Source organism: Ceratina calcarata, unplaced genomic scaffold, assembly GCF_001652005.2.
Source record: "Ceratina calcarata isolate Rehan_Ccalc_2016 unplaced genomic scaffold, ASM165200v1 scaffold316, whole genome shotgun sequence".
Classification (NCBI taxonomy): Eukaryota; Metazoa; Arthropoda; class Insecta; order Hymenoptera; family Apidae; genus Ceratina; species Ceratina calcarata.
In genome coordinates this window covers 120,642-143,403 of record NW_017154211.1, presented here as the reverse complement: position 1 = coordinate 143,403, position 22,762 = coordinate 120,642, and the positions used below count along the sequence as shown (strand labels likewise).

The window sequence follows — 22,762 nt, the reverse complement described above, 5'->3', positions numbered from 1 at the left end:
CACGAGCGGTGGTTCCTCCACTCTTCGCGAGGCCAGCGAGGCTGGCATCAGCGAACAGCCGCTGGCCGAGCAGCAACAGCAGCAACAATCAACAGGTATTCGATCTCTGTCGAAAAACATTTAGCAAAGAAAGAAAGATTCTGACGTTAAAGATACATATTTAACGGTGCGACTGCAAGCCTCTCATAAATGTTTCGCTGTTCTACTGAGCGATCAAGCGACGACGTTTGATACCACAGTTGGATCGAGCCATTGTCTATAGGGCACTGCGACGAAATCTGCGAAGCTCTTGCGACACACCTCCTTCCGTTCGCTTTTTAAAACGACGCCGCGACGCATTCCATTTCACTTCCCTGCTAGTGAGGCTTGCGACGAACTCTCTGGATTTGCAAATTTTCTTTCCCGTTCACGCCCCGATCGAACTTTATTACCAAATACGTAGCAGTCCAACAACTCGGTTCTCATTGCTCAACGATTTTGCTTTATCATTTCTCCCATTGTTTATCCCTGTTCAGCCTTATTATTGATCATTCCGTTGCTTCCATTGCTAGCTAGGGGACGGAGGTAAGCACACTCTAAAATAGCAAATTCTGATAAACAGCCTCTATTGATAAACTGCTGGTGTGTTCCCGTATTCACGCTTCTCTACGTTTCGTAATTCTCGTCCGATCTTTATTCACTCTTTCCTCCCACTCGATGTCCCTCTCTTCTGGTCACATTTGTTGCTACTGTTTTTTCTCGTGTAATCATTTCCGTGAACAGAGATTTATAACTACGAGTCCCCCGTATACATTCACACGTATGCACGTTGAAAAAAAACAACTGGTTCCCTCTGATTTTGCGTTTCTCATTGTATGTTGAAACGATTGTTGAAGAAAGCAAATCAGATGCGAAATCTCATTTTCACGGTGTAACATCCTATTAGATTATTCCGTTATTATTGTCACTGTTCCTTCACGTTCTGTATACATTCGTAATAACATATATATATATATATACATTATATTGTATAGCAGTATTTAGACAATGGTAATGTCCAACAGTTGGTACCCTGCTCACTGTTAGAGTAGTTATACTTTATCACAGCGTAGTTGCTTCGACTCTCTCTCTCTGTCTGTCTCTCACTCTGTCTCTTTTTCTCTCTCTATCTTCTTAAATTTCATTTTTAATTATGTCCGTAATCGAAAACAGATTCTTCCATACATAACAGACACAGATTTACTCAACAAGCGTGCCCGAGCACTCAACACAGTCTCATCGCATTAATTTTTCATTGACGCGTTTTGTCTCGCTTAAATGTTCGTACAGGTCTTCCATAATCGAAGCAACCTCGTGAAGAGTCATAAGAAGGACGCATAATCACTTCATTCGTTTCAGATCTCCTCTTTAACCGAATAAAATTTTAGACTGCGGAAGTAGGTACCATGACGATTATCGAATATAATAGCAACGTAACGATGACACCGTTCACCTGGCCTGAACCCCATGTCTCGTCTTACCCCTTTCATTTTGGACGTTAAATGTGGCATGTTTCAGATAAATCCCAACCATCTTCTACTACTAGCGATGAACGTAACCATGTAAAGCCTCATCCTATATTAACTCATCAAAAGGCGCCAAAACTGCGCTTTCTCTCTTCCGTAGAGTTTAGGCACTCATCAGGTAAATTTCGTGCCCCTATAATTTACTTATAGTCTCAATCCGGTGTATCTACGTTTGTTGTAAATAACATCGCATAGATTATATTTAATTAAATATTAATTGTCCGTCGAATACATGCGCAAGCCATTAGCATGCTTACGTTTCCGTTACCGTGTGTCACATTCTGTTCCATTTTCATTTACACGATATTTTTACCAATTAACTTATGCGATACACACACGTCCTGAGTATGAATCGTTTCAATCGTATTTGTTATCTCTGACAATGCGTGCGTCAGAGGACTATTTAAAACACATTGTATATTCTATTAATATTGTTTCCCTATATTTTATTAATATAATACTCACTTTTCTACAGTCGTTCCAAGCTAACAACCAAATTACTATTAACAATAGACCGAATATTAATCAATACTTGATCATGACACTGTATCAAATTACTTGACTTAATACTTCTACAAAAAATTATCTCACATACTATGCGAAATTGTAAATAAAATTGATCCTGTCGTTTACACTCTGATTAATTAGATGAAAGTTTAACTGTTTCACGTGTCTGTTCACAGTAGACATAGTGCGATGTTTAAGATAAACTTACATGTCACGAAACACGATTGTCGGTGTCGGTGGCGTTTCGGGGAACACGTCCGGGTTGCGATTAGTAGTTCTGAAGGAGCAGCATGGATAGATTGTAGAATAGAGGGTAGCATTCGACGGCGTGGGGCGATTAATCGGGACTGAATTCGTTAGGGGAAACCGTGACGAGTCAGCTCAGCCCAACCAGTCCAAACGAGGACAGTTCAGGCGAATGCCGGCCAGACAAACCTCGGTTACAACGCTCTATGGGTCAAAGCAAGAAAACTTTGCGGCTGCGAAAGAGTCGAAGAACTCCCGCAGAAGTAAATGCACATTTATTAATATCAAATTGCCGGACCAGAAATAAAATATCTTCTTTTTATTTTATATAATATTTTTATTCATTATATTTGTTTCAGACAGCGCAGTCGAGATCAGAACCAAGTAATATCTCGCCGCAGCCACAGACGAGCCAACAGCCGGCCGTGCTTACACCACCGACTCCCGTACCATTGGAATCATCGGCCTTTAGCATCGCCTCGGATTCATCATCGATTCGTTCGCGGAGGAGCTCGTCGATTCGTCAGTCTGACTGCGAGAAGGGCGGCAGCCTACCGAACGAACAAATGCACGCGAACGTCCATCACCACCATTACCATCACTACCACCACCATCACCATCTTCACCTGCAGACGTCGGACGTCTCTTGGGACGACGATACGTCCAGCACGTCCGGCTATCGCGAGTCCTACAGCATGCAACTGGTGTCTTTGGACGGCGGTAACAATAACACGCGTCAGATTCACGCGCCGCCATTAGCCTCGCCGGATCTGAACGACATACCGTCGACCAGTAGCACGACGACTCACGTTTTCGAGGGAAGCTCGCCGGACTGCTCGATCAATGGAAGCGGTGCAGAGAAAACGGCGCTATTGACTGTCAGTCAAAGATCGAGCTCGCAACATTCGTTGCTGATGGTGTTCCCGAATCAGGACGAAGACACGTTGATATAGGTAACTTCTACGCACCGCGACGAGACTGAACGAAGCTTAAATAAATAACTTTTAACCGCTGACCGATACTCCAGTGCATATATTTGTTACGCGTCTCATTTGATGTTACAGAGTATTTAATAAAATATCTTTTGTCGAGATGTATTTCATTTATGTATAGGCAGGAGTACAATGTTTTCGGTTAAACGTAGCGGTTAAAGGCGTTTATTGGCGTAGCACGAGAATTTAGAAAATGTTCCATAACGTAGATTGCGAGTTAATAAAGAAATGACCTAGTGCGATGTTCAGAGTATCGATTAATATACTACGTTGAGACCAGAGAGACCAATTTAAGATACGTACGTTGGGAGCCTAGCCTCGTGGTTACAGAATATGTACTTTGTAATACTTGAGCGTAGCGAAGAAATTACGACCACGTGGATGATTAGGCCTAAATATTTCTATGTTACAATTCTGTGTAAAAAAAAAAGAAGATTAAAAAGATTAAAATACTTTGTGAACGTTAAACTGAGTATTCTTTCCAATTTAATTTCAACCAAAATGTTAGATTGTGGGTTTTCTACTTTAAATTAAATAAATATCATTTTCGTATCTTATTTATGTTTATTTCGTTAAGAGTTTTCAACATCGTATTTGATTTTGGAATTATCGTCGACGTTGATAAATCATTTGTCACGCGACAGATCGACACTGAGATCGGCAAGCACGTATGCCACCGCAGCGAACAAGGCCGTGTTCTTGTCGAGAGCTTCTGGATCCTCGACCAACATCGTGTCCGCGTTTGTGTGATGATAATAAAAGTATTTCTCATCCTGATTCCAAAGAGAACCGCCAGGTACACCGTTGTCTATCCACTCTGCGATGTCAGGCCCCTCGCAAAGAGAACGTATTTTCATTTCTCCCAGTGGAGATAACAGTCTGGAAACAATTAAGAAGTTTAACATGCTTATACGTTGACAGTACTATTTCTCCATTTTGAAACTCACTTCATAATTCTTTGCAAAATGCATTTGACTTGATCGTTTCCGCTGACTTCAAGACCGTAAGGCATGAACGTGCCGCCGTCCGATTCCATTACGAATTGCAAATCCTTTTCTTCATCTTTGTGAGCTTTTATGTAATTATTAGCGCCCACGATTCCTACTTCTTCGGCCGTCCACATTATCATTCTGCACACAATTAATTCAGGTTCAGATTGTTCGTCATTAAAACCGTTCGCTGTTTAATTAGAATTACCTTATCGTTCGTCGCGGCTTGAGACCGAGTTGCTTCAACAACTTCAAAGCTTGCCATGAAATGAACGCTCCACCCCCGTCGTCCATCGCCCCCTGACCGACGTCCCAACTGTCGATGTGGCCAGAAACGACTACCACTTTCTGCGGATTCTGAGTACCTCTTATTTCGGCTACCACGTTCCGCGAGATCTTATCCGGCAAATTTTGTGCTTCCATCTTTAAATTTATTTGTAGGATATGACCTGAAACAGAAAGAAGTTAGAAATTAATATTTGCAAATCACTAAGACAGTAATATTGTCTCACCTCTGCGTGACATTCTTTTTAATAACTCCGCGTCTTCGACCGTGATAGAAGCTACCGGGATTTTGGTCACATTTTCTCCGTAATCTTGCATACCCGTGTGAGGAGTGTATAACGAATACGGAGTAACTGACCTGACCAGAGCAGCAACAGCCCCATATTTAGAGGCCACCGTTGCTCCTCTGGTTCTATACTCGACCGTTTTACCATAAGACTCGTATTTTTCATTATATACAACAATTTTTCCCGGTACCTGAAATAAACCGAAACGATCATTTATTTCGATTAGATACTGAAATTCTATTGCTGATTGTTTACATGCAACGATTTAACAATTAATCAAAGGGATAAATAAATCGAAAATAATTTCCTAGCGAGAGACTGGCAGACAGAATTTAGGAAAACAGAAATACATTGAATCAGTAACTGATAACCGATAATTGCGGCTTATCAATGATAGATTACACTTTTATCAATCGATTTAATGCATCTACCTGCTTTCATTATAAACGATTAAGTAATTAATCGAATATCTTTAACAGCTGATCATGAAGATCATGATTCCTAAATCAGGTTTCATTAATCTATCGAAGCATTTACCATCTTTTAACGTCTGTTCTAATCAGGCAAGCATTAACCGATTAATGAAATCGACAATTTTTATCAACTGATATCTATTATTATCTTAGCCAAAAATTTCGGAAGGTACCTCGTTCTTCTTCTTATCAAGCTCCTCAAAACTGTCTACTACAATAGCTTCAGCAGTTATCCCATCCGGCGGAGTACCAACGCTGGAGCCCAGCCCCAAAATACTGAGATCTTTGTACCTCGGTTTTAAAAGTGTTGCTGATTCTTTTCCCCTGAAAAATTTAATACAAAATCACTCGTCTGTTCCAATTGTTAGGAACAATTGTGTGAAATAATTTAATATTCCCAATTTATCAAAGTCATGCAAATTTATTAAACTCTATCTTAATCATTTAATATTAAATAAAATATTTTTACCTGACCCAATGAGGCACAGAGACGAGTTCACCGTGCACTGTTTCCAATCCATACGTAAGTGATTTTCTCAGTACGTAATCGATGGAATCTTCTAATGCTTCAGACCCACTTAATCTGGGACCAAACTTGTCGACGAAGTCAGACAATTCTGACCACGTGTTTCCTTTTAAAGGGCCATTCGTGGTCTGGTTTATTATCTTTTCAACCAACGGGCCATACGCATCTATTTCATCAATTAGTGCCTGCGGTAGCGAACAGCTATTTACTGCGTTTGTCTCGACATTGCTCCCTCCTACCATGAGTTGTATCAGCGAAATCCATACAACGACGAGGAACGTTGCAAACGAAGACATGATGTAGGAATCTGCTTAGACATTTGTAGAATTAGATAAACATTTTTATATTTGAAGCTGATAAAGTTTTGTTGACCAATATATCATTGATACAATTATTATTACAATTATGTAATTATGTTACTGTTTGTAAAAGAATAATGTGAATAAAATGAAATATTAGTAGACAAAAATATATTTAAATCTTTAAAAAATAATAGAATTTGAATATCCATCAAATGTTTGCAAATATATTTTTTAATTCAATTTTATTTCAGTATAATGAAGTTTAAATTTAGTTTACCTTGATATTTGAAAGAAAACTATGAAATGAAGAGATTAATTACATATTCGTTGTAGCATCGACCACAACGAACCGCGCACTAGCTGACGTTTCATCAGACTGCACAGTTAGAGATGCTTATATGTAGAAGCAGAGAGGGAAGGGGAATCAGGAATTAGAAAAGGAGGAGGTGGAAATAAGGAAATAACGTTATCGTTGTAACGGGTATCGCATCCAGCCATCGTATCGTAATTTCTTATCAATGTAGACAGTTAGCGTTGTGTGAAAATTTGCTTTTATCATTACTGCAACACGCAAAGGACAAAAAAACATACGACTTCCGGATACCATACAAGCAGACGGACAGTGAACAACCAGTTTTAGAAAAGATATACGCAATAAGCAATTTTATTTATTAATTAATTGTTGATGTTAGCGAAAAAACTTTTTTATAGGAGTTGTAGACGTCCTCTACAAGAAAGATCCTATGAATTTTTCGTCTAACTTCAATATTTAAACTCTTTAATAATCACTCGGTGCATTTACCAAGTCTACGAAACAGTCTGACGACAAACTTGCGGATTTGAATCGCAGAGAGCATGCTGGGATATCTGTACAACTTTACATGCAATCGGTAGTTCAGCACGCGCAGCTATTTTCCATCAGTGGACAGTGCTGCTTTCGCAGTATCTACTGTGAATAATTTTCATCAAATAATAATCTCAACATTCAATTTTTAATAACATCTTAGAACACGATTAATAATTTATTTATGATTCAAATTTATGAAATACGGCTGATCCAAGGAAAAAAAATATAATGAATCGATTGTAGATAAACTCCTGTGAATTTATTCAAATGTAATCACTGTGAATAATCAATACCCTTTCTTAAAATGGCTAAGAACATTTCCAAATGAAAACTGATAAATTAATACACGAATGCAAAAATATAAAGACTTTATTTATATAATTAAAAGAAAATTATTGATAGAAGAAAGGGTTGAAACATTTTCCTAATACAAGAATCCTTCATAGACTTAAAATATTCAGTTCTTATTAATTAACTACATCTAATATGAAGTACTGCCATTTTCGTTTAACTAATTTTAATTCATTTAGAAAATGCTTAAACGTGACAGGCGTACTCGCTTATTCATTGAGAAATTTATGCGTTTCGGAAGAGAAGAGAAAAAAAAGGCAAGCACGCGGTAATGTTCCCTTCGTGGTATTCGCCTGGCATTCACCTTTCTTTAACCTCATTTCCACGCAAAACCCGCATTGTTATGCCGCGTGTTAGGCCGACGCGCCGCACCGCGCCGCACCGCGTAGGATAGAATGGGCTATAAGAATCCGAAATGTTAATCCATTCGATGCGCGTCGCCTCGTTTGCGACTCCAATAAATCACAATATTCTGGAATAAATTCGAAGAGAAAGAAGCGAGCGAATGGCCCCAATTGTCTAGCGAAAAGCGAAACCATTCATACAGTCATCGCAAATTGATTCGCCTTATTCCTAATTCCATCCTTGCGACAAGTTGTGTACGCATCTATTTTTTATTAGACCATCAATCTATTTATTAATTGTCCCACTAACATTTTAGATAGCAATTAAGGAAAACCGGTTTGCTCTTGTTTTATTGCCTCGCCTTTTCCGTTCGTCAAGGCAGTAAAATTTTAAATGATTATCTACGGATCAAATAGAACTTGAAATGCTAAACACTTTACAGATATGTGTTCACAGGTGCAACTTTCGGTTCGATTAAATCGACTGAAACAGCATATCAAGAAAATGTTATAGGGTGGACAATTTATGTACCGATGTTTGCGTAATTAAGGTATATAACAGGAAATGTAATAAAATTGCGTCATTATGTATTCTGTGTGCAAGTTGTAAGACTGCAATTGTTTATTTATTTAGGATCGCAATTATAGGTTGAAAATTCGTAGCCAATTAATTTGTTTCAGACGTTTCGTTCTTCCGGCTGAAAAACTGCCTGGCACGCGTTTTGCTTTCACTTGCAACTGAAACCGCGTCCACTTTAAACAGCGGCCGACGTCCGCTCCGAACAAGAGGCGTTTTAATTCGACCATTTATCAGCGAAGTAAATCACTTGGTCGCGTGTAATTCGTTCGACACGTATCGATCGCATCCGTCGCTCTTCGCCGTTGCCGCTAATCGGGTAAAACTTTGCTCGTTCGCCGAAGATGCGAAACGAAACGATCCGAACACTTTCCAAAGTGTTTACTAGATGCCTGCCATGATCTGAAATCATTACACGCTCGGGTCGTAATCGTTAAAACAACGTTGATAGCAATTTCCGAATGAAACGTTCCTATTAGCGTACCAAACAACGTTTCCGTAACGAGTCGGTTAGGCAATTAGAGTTATGAATATTACGGGGAGAGTGGATTTTCACCGACACAAAAAAGAATCTCCTCAAAATTCGGTCAACCGAGAATATAAATGTGGGAAGTCCAGAAGCTAAAGTTCAAAGTAATTCGAAATCAGATTAATTCGACTTAATTAACTGATTGATTGACGTGAATATCGAATTATCTTCAGAGGACTCTTAGAACGACAGCTTAATAATTCTCTCGTTAATACGTAATTAAGTATTAACTTGTCTAAAGAGTAACACTGCTTAATCGTAGATCCCCTTCGGCGTCAAGCTGGTTTTCCAGAAAAAAGTCCACGTATTCAATTACATTACAGGTTACCGAGACTCGGAGACAGGAAAAACGATCAATCAATCGATGAAAGAGCTCGACTCCTAACAAGATTCAGTGAAACCTGCAATCTTATCAAGAACAATTATTTATTCTATCTTTTATACAAATTTTAAAGTGCTGTCTTTTATTGGTTACTGCAGGTCAAAATATTGAAGCAACCTCTTGGATTAAATAGAATAATAAAACACAATAAATAGAATAAATAGATTAACTAATAGTTAATAAAAAATATATATTAATAAAATACAGAATGAGTAACGATTAAAAAACATGTATAAGTATGAAATAAAAATGTATTGTGACAAGCGTTACGAGTTTAAAAAGCATCGAGCAACGTCGAAGAAAGGACAAGCGCAGGAACCCGGAAGGAACAGATCATCTCATCTGCTGCTCGGGCAGCGGATTCACGCCGCGACCAGGTGAACACGGGTAAATAGTACCCGGTCCAGTGCTCGGCTGGCCGTCGACTCGGCAGGTAACGCGTGCTTCGGCACACGGAGAAGAAGGGAGAAGAGTAAGAGTGCGTTCAACCCGTGCCGTGGATCAACCGCGATCCACGCCAGCCGACCTTGACACCGCGGCTACCGCGACAAGGAACTACCATGTGATCAGAACGATTAGGAGGATGCTCTCCTGCTGGTACGTGAACCAGTATCAATTCTTATAGTATTCTTAATCGTTAGTTATTTGGCCAATAAAATTTTCAATGGTATATCGAATTGTTCGTAAATACGATATCCAAAAAGATTATGGGATCATTAAAATATTACGTTTTTCAATTTTTGTTGTCTTAAAACTAATGTTAAAATAGAGATTTCAAGCTTTAGTTTAAAAGAGAAATCATTATCCTATGATAATCTGTTGATGATTAATCATCTTCTAAAATTGGATAATTTCCGACACAAAGTGGCATAAGCTGTCTTTAAAATATAGGAAATTTTTCACTCGAAGCATTGACGTGTGAGAAATTTACAGTCTGTTACGAAAGAAATTCTGCTGCACACGGATTTCTACTAAATCCTGCGATTATGCAAAATGTCTCGTGTATTTTGGTAAAATAATTTGCGAAGAGTCTAAGAGGGGACTGAGGATTTAAAAGCAGGTTACCAGGCTATCGGTAGCCTGTGAACCGCGATCATCGGTGAAAAAAGGAGCAACGGAACGATCAGAGGAATATTTATTCCGCGAGCGATCGAGCGTGCAGGCGCCGGCTGAATTTCAAATCGAGCCGCCGCCGCCCCCGTGAACCGACGTCTTCCTATCGCACCGAGAGACGATCGTTTTGAGAATATTCAGAAGACGCTCTGTTAATTCTTAGATTGAATCGTTCCGCGTTGGCGTGCGAGTTTCACGTAGTTCGTTCAATTCCTCCGAAATTCGTCTTAACTGAATTTCATAGAACGATTACACTGGTTGAACGTGTAGTTCAATAACGAATAGACTAACATTTTTTTTTCTCAATCGATACGCAAAGCAGATTTTCTAAATGACGTCTTTGTTATTCACTCCCTTTTGCAAGTGCATAAATTGCGCCAAGTTATGAAGTGATTCAGCGCGCAGAATTTCCTACGCACGCCGAGCCATTATCTCCAAACGGCGCTGGTGGAACGTAAATCGGTCGAAGATCGTGAGAATGCTTCCGTAGGCTTGCGAAAGGAACGAAAGTTAGCCGAACACGGCTAGCCGGAGTGAATAATTCTACTCGTTTCTTGTAGCATCGATTAACAAGAATCTAATATTCATAGTAATTATCTCCGTACGAATGCAGCCGAATCGATTACTCCTCTACGCTTTTCGATTTTCAGTTAAGTAACCCGGTTTACCATAATCGTTTCTACGATTAAATTCTTGCCTGTTGCAAAAGCGATCTTTAGTAATGAGTAACGAAGTGCGCAAAAATTTAATACATCGAAGATAAAATTTCATATTTATTCTTCGAGTTATCCGAAGAATCTAAGGATTCAACTATGTGTATAAAAAGAAATCAGCTGTCATCCTGTGCTGTAACATTTCTCAATCAATCTCGCGCAACGCTGAAATAATATGTTGTCAAAACTCGATTCATTAATCAAATTTCGCGCGTCCTTGCTTGCCAGTCGTATAACCAAACCCACTAATTGTCCACATATTTCCATACCATGTAATCAATATCCATCTAAAACGTCTACTCGACGTTATTCGGAATCATTGCCCGCGTGAGGTCGCCCATTCACGCGCGTGTACACTTAATTGCCTGATGGGTACCGTGACATTGTATCTTGCAACGCGCTCTTCAGGATTAACTGGCTCGCCGAATAAACAGATTAAACGGTACTACCGGTGTAAGCGGTGACCTGCGACACCTCCGACCCCGCGTCATATACGCCGCGCGCTGATCCGCGGAGACGCAGTGCTTGTTAAACGATTATGTACGATTAGAACACTGGAATCCTCGTCGATTATATCTCGGCAGATCGTCTGTACTGTTACGAAAATCGCGTGCAATGGAACTCGCAGTCCGTGCAATTCAACCGGCCACGGTCAGTGAAACGTTCGGATTTCACCCGAGGCGTTTAAGCGAATATCTTCTTTCGCTTCTTCGAAAGCTTCAAGTATTCCACACTTTAATGATTGCCAATTTGTCGAGCTGTTATCTGTAAATTAAGCCTGATAATGTTTTAGATGAAACTGTGATTACAGTTATGAAACCATGTACTACGATTTATGAATTGATAGAATTAAATGTACTCATTTCTCATCGTGCGTTGTATGCTGAGTACAGATAATAATGTTGCATGTGTCTGTTGACGTTGTGGAAGAGAATGCAATTAAAAGAAATATGGTACTTGAGAGAGGTCGTTCAAACTCTCGTGTGTGACGGGAGGTACTAAATGTCGTTTTACCGTAAACATCTGAGTCCACATTTAGGAGATTCGAGATGATGATACTTAACGAGCATGTAATGACGGTGTTAAGTACAGTAAGAGTCAGTAGCGAATGTATGCATATCTTTCGAGTACTGAAGCAGTACTCCCATAAGATTAGATGTGTATATCAGATATGATAGCACTTCTATTCCTACATATTCTCTGCATTATTACAATCGTCATCCATAATGATACGTCTGTATAAAGTTTCTGTGTACACGCTTTTGACTTTCGCTGTACCGTGGCGATGGACAAAAATCGTTGGCCATCAGTCAAAAGCGTCATTAACATTTATAACAGTCGCATCAATCACTGTGGCGAACACGAAACGGTCACCTGTTCTCAATTGGCAAGTTGCATTTCACGCGAATTCTATCAGCACGACGCGGTGCACCGCGTGCATCGAAAATTACACAAGCTCTTGCACTCGATCGTTACGTAAGAAGCACACCGAATCGTTCATTGAAAAACGAACGAACCGCCGACCGTGAACAATGATGCTTGCAACTTCGTCCTCGATCTCCGTTTCGTTTGCATTCCACTTCGATCCGCCGTGATTATAGCAGCGGGTACGCGCCTCGGCTTCAAAGGGTTTTTTTCGTTCGTTTTGTTAATTGCATAATCGAATCGGTCGACGGCCGTTCCGGGCCGTGGAAACGCGTCGAAAACCGACGGAACTGGCTTGCGAATTAATTGCAACGCGTAACCAGCTCCGCGCGTTAAGTGCCATTTTAACCGACGCGACGCATGCCTGCCGAGCGAAAGGCCACGTGCACGCACCGTAATTTTCTCAACCGTGGAAATTGGCTGTGTATAAACCTGCGGTATTTGTAGTCGTAATCCTAGGATAGTTAGGCTTGCGATTGTTACACGGAGAAATTAATTAACGCGAATATTCTGCTGTAAATAATTATGCATTTTTAATAGGTCTTCTACGCTGTTTTTAAATCATCATTTTTATAAACGTGGATTCATTTGTAAATGGAATAAGTATATGAAAACTATCAGGTTTCTCGTTTCTTTGACGTACGTTCAGAGCTCGTACAGTTCACGCTAGTACAGTTCTTGATGTGGATATGCGGTTTGTGGTACCAGCACGATTTTTTGTTACTTCTCGAGAGTCGGGAACAGGCTCGCATGTTTAGGACCACTTTATTTATGACCAGGAAATTTATGTATCTTGATTAAGATTTTAGTCGAATTAAAAAAACCCGTGATCTATTTTTTATCAAGATTATAATCTATATACTATGTCTAATAATATTTTTATTTGAAGTGGTATTTAAATATGTAGTTGTTTATTGAAATATGAAAAATTATAAAGGCCTCCTTTATTACTACTTAATTTAAATGTGGCCTCTAGTGATAAAAAGATTCCCCATCTCTGCTATATACTATAGAAAGGGCACAATATTTTTAATTGAATTTTTACAGCACTTTGTTATTTCCGATCGTGATTAATTCTGATATGAACGCGCATCGCGTGAGTCGAACAGCCGATATAAAGAAAACTGCCGTCTTCATCCGGCGCTTGCCTCACGGAACGGAAGCACGGAACAGTTTAGAACTTTTGCGAGACCGTTTCGTCCGACTCGTATGGATCATATCCTGAATATGAAACGAGCGTTGCGCGTTCTCAAAGTCGTAAAAATCACTCACTGTTGAGGAAAATTGTTCGCGGCGCACACTCGATCGATACAACTTCCCGCGAGAACTCGATAAAACTTATGCACTCGGAGTACTTATGTTCTCATCTTGTCAGCAACCTTGTATGCAAATCGAACTCGTTGGTAAGAAGAAAAAAAAGAAAATGTCGATTGACACTGGCATTGAGTACGCCCTTAATTTAGGGTGTGACACAGTTTCCGAAATGATGTTATGCATAGTGTTGCCCATGGTCTTAATTCCTCACGGTGTACGTCGTTCGACGGTATTAAATTTTAGACTTGACCCACTTGCGCTTCGGGTTCTTAAATTTTAGAAAACTTCCACTACACGTGTCTACAATGATTCTTTTGATAATGTCATCACGCAATCGAGGTCTGATTCTGATACTGTGCCAATCAGTCGTTTCATCAATGTGTCATGATAATCTATTTGCTATTTCTCTTAATTTGTGTAATAGTCTGACAGCACATAGTCACTGCTAGATTACAGATTCTTATAAAAAATAAATCTTTTAGGGTATCAGTTTGAGAAATGATATTATCACTGTCGTTTAATCATTTAAATATCGTGACACGCATTTTGCTATTAATACTTTATGTACTTTCGTCCTGTATTTTGTATATTTTATATATACCTAAGTTTGTTACAAACGCATAAAATCCGCAGTCTTGTCATTGTAATTCGTGTAACTATTCATACTGCGTACCGAGGAACAGTTTAATCGCATTTTTATAGTTCTTATGTAAATATGATTCCCGTTCAGATTTTAATCGTAACATTGTGACCATATTTGTAAGTATTCAGTAGCATAAAACTCGTTGAAGAAAGGGGAACAGTTTTCATGAACGAGCCGAGATCCCAGGGCCTACTTGCATTAAATCGTCTTGACCATTCCCGTCAACATTGACACAATTCCGTGTCATTCGGTCAGTGTTCTCGGTCGACGATCCTGCAACCACGGATTACGCGACTATACATGCAACAAAACTATAAACGCTGTACGCAACACGTTACGTCGATACGAATGCGCGTACGATCGATACGGTTTTCAGGATTCGCGGTGACCAATTGGCGAACAGCTTTCTCTAAACGTACCGGAAACCGGTTTCCATTTGCGGGCGACTAAACGATCTCGGAAAATTAATAAATGGCTACAGAGAGTTAGTTACGGAATTCGATAATCTCCGACCGGCGGTTTAATTCGATTTCTGAATCGTGCGCCGCCGCGTACCCTCGTGAACATCGAGTCCCGCGAACGGGAAGCCTGAGAAAACACGATAAGCGATCGAATCGATCGCGGAGTTTCCGTCTAAAGTCTAAACGCTCCTAGAACTTACTGCCGGCGAGGTGCCTATGTAGTCAGCTATAAATCGCTTCGGAAGATTGCTCTGTTCTTTAACGAGTTTCTGCAAAAACTCGGTTGAAATTGTAGTTAACATGTTGTACACGGTTCAAGATTCAGAACTTTATCACCAATGATCAGTTAACTAGGTACTTTCATTTTATCACGTCATATTCTTGTCGTTTATCTTATATTAACAATAATAATAATAATATTTTATTACGGAAGTGCGTATATATAAAATACATAAATATCCAAGAACAAGTAGTAAATAGATTATATACAGAGTGTCCGATTTAAAGTCTCGATACATTCATAAAAAAAAATTCATATTAACAATTCTCGTGTTTTGGCTGCTCGTTGCAGTTGTGGAAGCCATGATTACTTTCAAAGATGAGAACAGCTGATCTGTTTTGACTCTCGCCACGGTTGACGAGACAATGATCACAACGGTAGGATGATCTGCTCGAGCGTGTCCCGCGTCTCGGCGATCATCGCTCGAGCATGATACGTTTGCGTAACGCTCGACCGACCATCGACTGCTTGATCTCGAGCGGAATCGGGGAACAGGTTCGATATCCGTTCCGCGGGACGAATATTCTTCTAGGCTGAATTCGTCTCCGTCCCGGATGCATACGAAACGTGAGGCGAATGCGAGCACGCGTAATTTACGATTTATCATCGGGCTCGGCCAGTGGGCGGATATTACGTTATGGAAAAAGAAAGGGGCGACGCAAATAAATAATTGCATTTATGCTTTTCGGTGTTCCAATTAGGAAAAATTCATCCGATAGTACGCGAAAAATTTCGTTATAATTTGTTAGTAGATTTTATATATTTATAGAAAAATTGTATCGGAAGTAAATGGAAAGAATGCTTGCCACGTTCGAAGATGTACAAAATATTCAAAGATGAGTGCCTGTTATTGGACTGGCAAAAAATGGAGTTGCGGTTTTCACAGAAATTGCAATGCATTTTTTAAACTGATACAATAAATGTTCTATTTTGCATAGAAATCTGCAATCTAATTATAATAGAGAGTATTCTGTCCAGCATTCTTTGCCAGTCCTTGAACTTCATTCCTTTGAACAGTTTTCCTATAAAAAAAAGCGAATCTCCCCTTCCATTTTCGTTCCAGCGTATCTGAGAGCACAAATCACAAATCACATTGCCGCGTCATTCCGTCCGCTGTCTTCGGGCATGTCAAATGACATCGAGTTGCCATGCGTGGCAGAAGCCTGAAGAGGCACGACGGCGGCGGCGGCATGCCGAGGCAAAAGAAACCGGGGGCAAAGCACTTTCCTCTAGCGACGATTTACCGGAGGTCGTGAGCCGCCTGCGGCCATCTGCTCTTTCCCCGATGCGACGAGGCGGGACGCGCGCCGCGACGCGACGCGACGCGACGACGCCCGTTGCACTTTAAAATCTATCGAAAGCGCGGCGACGAGAGAGTGGCCCGACCCGACCCGCTAATTCGAGCCGGTTTTTCACTTTTCCACTCGAACACGGTTTGCTTCGAGCGCTTATCATCCGAAAAGCGGTTCGCTGTACCTTACTTATCGTGCTCTGTCGCACTCGCCTCTCGGAGATATCGACCGCGGCTGGTCGGCTTCAATCGGAAATTCGCCGTAAAATTTCCGATTGAGCTCCACATCAATTTCTAATATTATTATCTACAATGACTCAGATTAATATTCGGAAATACTTGAAAACGTAATAAATTTTCTAACCATTTTAGTGCCGACCGTAAATCTAAACTACTTAACAAAATTAATGATCTTTGAAGTTTCGCGTTTCTATGATAATTTTATGACAAGTATGAACCCTGCCTAGGGTCATTCATATGATTTCTTTAAAGGGATTGAACTATTTATATATTTATTTTAAGATAAAGAACTCTGGCGATGCGAATAGTAAGGNGGTATACTAAAACGCGAGCAAAATAGATTGACTGAAACGAGAGAGAGAGGGGTGAAGTTAAATTCGCTCCGTTATAGGGTGGAATTTTGGAAGGCATACTGCACACTAGTACCGGTACCCACACACTCATACTCATACCGCACACCGCACACGCATACTGGGATGGGATGGGAAAAGGGGTGTCTCGACCGGCCGATCGAGTGACTCGAGGAGCGTCGGGGCTCTGTATTTATACCCTCTCGGCGATCGACGGTTTGGGCAAAGTGACGTCTGCGCAAAATGATTGGCCGATTCTTAGAACGCTCGGCTCCTGATTTGCATATTCGTTTACTCCCGCATTTATCGACAATCGGGCAGGATTTTTAGGGTCATTCCAAAGGGAATGACCAATTGACCACTGACTTTAAGTACCCACCCCCTAAGATTGGTCAACTGGTCAAGAATCGCGAAATAAAAATTCTAAGATTCGATTATATACACTCTTAAATCATGCTAAGCTTTTTCATAACATGAAAAACAGAAGAGATATTTAGATGGCCTTTCTGAGTTACTGTTCACACAGTCGAACTTCTCTCTCTCAAGCTATTTAATTCTGCATCAATTTATCTCTTCAAACAATCCAATTTCCTTGACCCATAAATAAACAGTCCGGTCAGCTTAGGCTCGTAAATAAAAAGCAGCTCATTTCTTGATTATGCTCCACCCTTGTCGTCGTCTCCTTATACTTTAATCCGGCATTATCCAACATTTATCCCAGTCTCGCCCTCTCCGAAGCTGAACTTAAGTAGCAACTGGCCGGAAACTCTCGCACGCCATCGTACTCCTTGGTAATTACGAATTTACTCCTCCACCTCCGGCTCCGTGCGGCCCGTTATTTCTTGCTTTCCAAGCAACGTGACCGTGTCTAAGTGGACATTACACGTATTATAACGTTGTTTGGCACGGAACGAGTGTACAGACTCTCGTGTTGCGGGGCTGCAAGCTGTCCGGCGCAGCTTCGGGTCGCAAAGAAGGACAAGGTCGAGCGTACAGAAACGCACGGTTATGTGGCTGCAGCCATCGCCCGTGGGACGATCGAACCGCGGCGAGAAAGTGTCCGAAAAACTCGTCCTTGCACCTAGAAATTAATGGTTCCCGATCGCACCGCGGATTTATGCTCGACCGCACCGATATAATCCCAATATTAATAATGCGTTTTGCCTTCCTCGAATCCTCGTCGAATTATAACTACAATATTGGGCTACTCTGAATCTTATTAAATCACTAAGAGATGTTATTATGTCCACTGAATTTGATGAATGGATTTTTCTCTATATTTATTGTAGTTTTCTCTGTCATTCTCTTATTAAATTCTAAACAGTTTTAATAATGCATTTTGTCTAGTCGTGAATTCTTTGTTGTATTATAGCTAAAATATTGGACTACTTTAAATCTTATTAAATCACTAATAGATATTATATGCATTGAATTTGATGAATAAATTTTTCTGTATATTTATTGCAATTTTCTTCATATTTCTTTTATTAAACATTAACCAGTACCGCAACGATTTACTGAGAATAATTCTAGACGGAATGTCTCTTTCGCGAAACAACGTCCACTCCATGGCTGCAACGTCTTTGTGTCGAAAACCACAAATTTATGTGCATCTTTGTCTTCGTCTATTTGTAGAGAAAAGTTCCTCTGATCCAAATTCTTTTAAGTCCAGAGGAGACTTCAAGTAAAATACGAAATCCCTGCAACTTTTGTCATACGAACAGCGAATTCTCAAGTATATTTTCACAATTGATTTGTATCTGTAACTTATGCAGATTCCACCAGAGATACCTAAACGAATGGAGGGGAGTGGTGTTTCTTTATTCCTCCCAGATAAATCAATGCCATATTTTCCGAAAGTTTCCGGCGTGCGGTTAGCGATTAACGCAATCCGCGTCGAGTTTAATAAGCGATAACTCTCGGTTGCACACGCTACCGCGTGCGAGAACGAAAGTTGGAGAACGCGCACGCGACACGGAGCGGAAGTTTCGCTGCAATTGATGTTATTACCTGTTTCTTCGCAATTCGAGACGATCCGTCGATCTCGTGAACAACTGTACGGTTTTCTAAATCTACATTAGTCTTATCGTCACTATCAGTTTTATTCTTCATATGCTTATTTTAGAATTCAATTTTTAAAGCGGATACAATGCTTATAGAATCTGAGGAAGCTTTGATATTGATCGAAGCTGTCTGTGACGACGGTTCTTAATTTGAAGCAAGTCATTTATCTATCAATGATACCAAATAAGTGCTATTGAATATTATAAGAAAATTCTTATCTCCAACAAGTAAAAATGACAAAATTCCTGTTCCTGATTTATGGATTCCAATAACACGTATTCGGAGCTGTATCGCACTATCTACAGCGCAGGCGTTAAAAGCCATCTGCATGGAATTACAATATTTTAGATTTATACAGGCAATAATTTGCATAAATGTTTTTCGGCATGCATGTACGTCCTCGCGCCGCACAAGCTTTTATAGTACTTTCATTCTCGACGGAAAAACAGAGCGATAGATAAAAATAGTGACAGAAATTAAGCCAGCGAGCTCGGAGAAAAAGGCAGTTTTTCCGAATTTCTTTATATTGTATGCTTTTATTTATCTGTTTCAATAACGTTTAAACATTGTATCAGTTTCAATGAGCTGAGCTATTGAAATTCACTCGTTCGGTGATTTCAGTTGGGATACATGGTTTAATTAAAAAGCTCTGGATTAATTAATTACAAACATATTACTGCTATAGCGAGCTAATGTACAATGTCTGCAGCGAGCTATTTGGGTTCTGGAGCGTTGAGTAATGTGTATAGAGAGCCGAGGCGCGTGCCAAGCGATTTGCATACGAAGTTCGGAGCCAATGATTCGTCAAAAGCGGTGGAAAATTGAGATCAATTTCCCAGTCACCCCGGTAACGTCGTTCCTGTCAAATTTCGTGAAAGTTTCAATATACGACTGAAAAAACTCATATAAAAATGTGAGTTCCTAGAACTCGCTTTTAATCTCGAACGCAAGGGAAGAGACATCGACGTGCAATTCGTATAACTCTGTATATCTATTAAACAGAAAGCTGTCGATCGTTAAAACGGATTGTTCCGCAGCCTTGCTGGCATAGTTACGTGAAAAAAATTGACGAACCGTACGAGTCTGAGAGATCCGAAACGACGACGGACTCTACTTTTGAAGGCTTTCACGATTATTCAAATAATCCAAACGAATATATTCCATCAATATAGCCGAGCGGCTTTCGACGATTACAAAGTCAATCGTCGCATTGGGACGCGGCCCGCGTAGCCGACATGCATAAAACAGAAAGAAAAACTGTGTGAAAGAGAAAAAGCGAAGGAAAAAGTGGTTCATAAGTATTCCCCGCGGCGCGGTTCCCATAGAAAGTGTACCGAAATCGATGAAATCCACTCCTGGCTTTTCCCCTTTCATCCGCGATCCAGTTGATACCGCGTCGGATTCTTTATACGCTCCCTCGGTGAAATTCGCCAGGCGCGGTTTTCATCAAATCCCAGGCCGGAGCGTGTCTAAACTCATTTTCGTCGAATGAATTCGACGCCGGTGTCCGAAGTCTTATTTAAGGGCTGCGACCGGGAGCCGTGGCGGGGGGGTTGGATCGATGGCTCACGATTAGCGACACATCCGTAGTAGAACGAATTAATTCGGTCCTTGGGATTGGCGATTAATCTCCCCGGGGATTGCCTGCCAAAATGCAAATTAAGAAGCATCCGTCGTACCGTCCTCGCTCGTCTCTTCCCCCTGACAAATTGTGGGACAATTTGGTACAAACGCGTTTTCAGTTAACGCTGCTTCATAGACACCTCAGGTCCATTCGTTATAATACAGAGAATAAGGAAAATAATTAATACTGAATTTCGGAATGACGTGAAGAAGAATCTCTCGTAGAAGATAAATATCACGGTTGAAGATTTGTCTGAGAAAACTTGAGGGGAATGACTCAGACACTTTTTGTCTAATATTTATCCTGCTTATGGAAAGACAATTCTGGCGTTTTAGGCGTAGTTCGGCAACCCGATCTCTGTTTATCATCCTGTTAAGTAACGTTTACATTATCCTGTCTGGTTATTTGAAATACTGTGCCGCTGGCAAATAAGGGGTGGGAAAAAACAATGTGTCGGACAGTGGAAGGAAATGGTAGCGAATCCCGATTTGTGCAGGTACGGTTAGAATTGAAAAAGATCTCTCGGACGTGAGAGTAAACACACTTTGCGCGTATCGAATGCAAAATCGTGGTTGGCGTATGCTCGACCAGTCGAGGACGCGTCGAGAATTTAATGGCTCGGTAAAAGTGACGGCGAAATGGGAAGCTATCTCGGACAGGACGGGCTCGGATAAAAATAATTACGGCGTCCGATGGCCGTCGGCCATGGACAAGAATGTTAGATGTCCCATTGTTTGCATTAATCGCGTTCTTTTTCATATTAGCATCAATTTATCCTCGTTGCGTCCACCTCGACGTTCGTGTGTCATTACAAGAAATTAAACGATTGAAAATAGGAAAAAAAGAAATATGACATTTCATTCTACAAAAATTCTCAAACGCATTCCGTTGTATTTTCATGTATATGATTTTCGGTTACGTTAAATTCCGAGGACGTAAAAATATGTTCTGATCCTATCCCGGGTAAGCGATTGTACAAGAAACATTTTGCAAGTTGCTGTGTGTAAGAGGTTTTTGCGGGAAGTGAAAATTGCTGATCGAAAGCGCAGATAAAGCGTCGTCGCCTATTTCATGCTTGTCGCGTTGCAGCTTTGTGTTTCGGAAATCGTTTCCGAATGCTTTCTCATTCGTGTAAACCCCTCTTTTAAGGTCTCCAAGCTTGCACGGTTCCTTTATTAAACATGTGTTCACAAATTAGAACGAGTACGAACGAGGTCTGAAGGAGTGTAGTCAGACGAATTAACAGGCACATACTTATATACATACATACATACATACATATACGTATACGGTTGGCAATCGGATATCTCGGAATATGTATTCAGTTCTGTCTCCCTTATCGACTTCTTTCTCGTCGTCCATTGTCGAATCAGCGTGGCCGGCGGCGTCGTCGTCGTCGTCGTCGTCGTCGTCGCGGGAGGTCGGGGAATATCTCCGTATTAAAACCCGAAACACAGACGCTTCGTCGTCGACGTCGTCGTAGGGCGGTCGCATTGTTCGACGCGAGGAACCGTAACGACGATGCAAAAGACTCTTGACCTCCTTCCGCCGCGGCAGCATCGCACTTCACGCTTTATGTTTCCACGTAATAATCGGCAGACGCGAAAGGACAGATACTCCTAACGAGTTCCTGTGCATTTTTCCGCGAGTAACGCGGACGAGCCGCGTGTGCACGCGCCCGTCCCACCTCGAACGCCGCGCCTGTAGCAACGCTCGCCAGACTGAAACCCTTTGACACCGAATTCGGTGGCGGATGTTTCAGCCTGACGCGGCCACGATGGGAATTTTAATTTCGAAACGGGCCCAGAGAAGAACGCGAACCACCGGAGACGCGCTCGCTGCTTCGATTGTTCTTTCTCGACCTGTGGAATCTCGCCTCGCGGAATCATCTTTTCGACTTCCTCCATCGCGAGGGGAATGAAACGGCGTCGTTCCGCGAGCGCGGATTGATTAAAGTCATTCTACGGTAAATGAAAATGCACGTAGCTCCTCGCTGGTATCTTTTAATCAATTCGATGTTCCACGATAATTATACGCATTTCTGGAAACTATGTTTAAATGCC

At 40.9% G+C, this 22,762-nt stretch overlaps 3 protein-coding genes across 3 annotated transcripts in view; 2 read left to right on the top strand and 1 right to left on the bottom strand.

Annotated features, from left to right (window-relative positions):
- The first annotated feature begins 6 nt into the window (after positions 1-6).
- On the top strand, positions 7-3,757 carry LOC108624569 (basic-leucine zipper transcription factor A-like). Its single transcript, XM_026813209.1, has 4 exons — positions 7-95; positions 1,537-1,662; positions 2,412-2,560; positions 2,657-3,757. Exons 3-4 carry the CDS (start codon positions 2,504-2,506, stop codon positions 3,248-3,250), a joined length of 651 nt encoding a protein of 216 aa, XP_026669010.1. The 5' UTR covers positions 7-95; positions 1,537-1,662; positions 2,412-2,503; the 3' UTR covers positions 3,251-3,757.
- Positions 3,758-3,833: 76 nt separating this feature from the next.
- On the bottom strand, positions 3,834-6,540 carry LOC108624566 (carboxypeptidase Q-like). The gene is made up of 7 exons (XM_018023963.2): positions 6,429-6,540; positions 5,793-6,156; positions 5,497-5,647; positions 4,791-5,040; positions 4,487-4,727; positions 4,237-4,419; positions 3,834-4,168 (listed from the first exon to the last, which is right to left on the bottom strand). The coding sequence occupies exons 2-7, from the start codon at positions 6,143-6,145 to the stop codon at positions 3,916-3,918; spliced, it is 1,431 nt and encodes a 476-aa protein (XP_017879452.1). The 5' UTR covers positions 6,146-6,156; positions 6,429-6,540; the 3' UTR covers positions 3,834-3,915.
- Positions 6,541-9,609: 3,069 nt separating this feature from the next.
- The window catches only part of Cad89D (cadherin 89D), a 47,175-nt gene continuing 34,022 nt past the window's right edge, over positions 9,610-22,762 (top strand). Inside the window, exon 1 of the mRNA XM_026813205.1 lies at positions 9,610-9,778. The gene's annotated coding sequence lies outside the window, so the exon portion shown is untranslated. The remainder of the gene's footprint in view (positions 9,779-22,762) is intronic.

Excerpts from the sequence above, each read along its gene's own strand:
- LOC108624569 (XM_026813209.1), top strand. The coding sequence starts at position 2,504 with ATGGGTCAAAGCAAGAAAACTTTGCGGCTGCGAAAGAGTCGAAGAACT. Across the intron at positions 2,561-2,656 it reads GTCGAAGAACTCCCGCAGAA|ACAGCGCAGTCGAGATCAGA; the intron begins GTAAATGCACAT and ends TATTTGTTTCAG.
- LOC108624566 (XM_018023963.2), bottom strand. The coding sequence starts at position 6,145 with ATGTCTTCGTTTGCAACGTTCCTCGTCGTTGTATGGATTTCGCTGATA. Across the intron at positions 5,648-5,792 it reads TCTGTGCCTCATTGGGTCAG|GGGAAAAGAATCAGCAACAC; the intron begins GTAAAAATATTT and ends TAAATTTTTCAG. Across the intron at positions 4,420-4,486 it reads AAGCCGCGACGAACGATAAG|AATGATAATGTGGACGGCCG; the intron begins GTAATTCTAATT and ends AATTGTGTGCAG.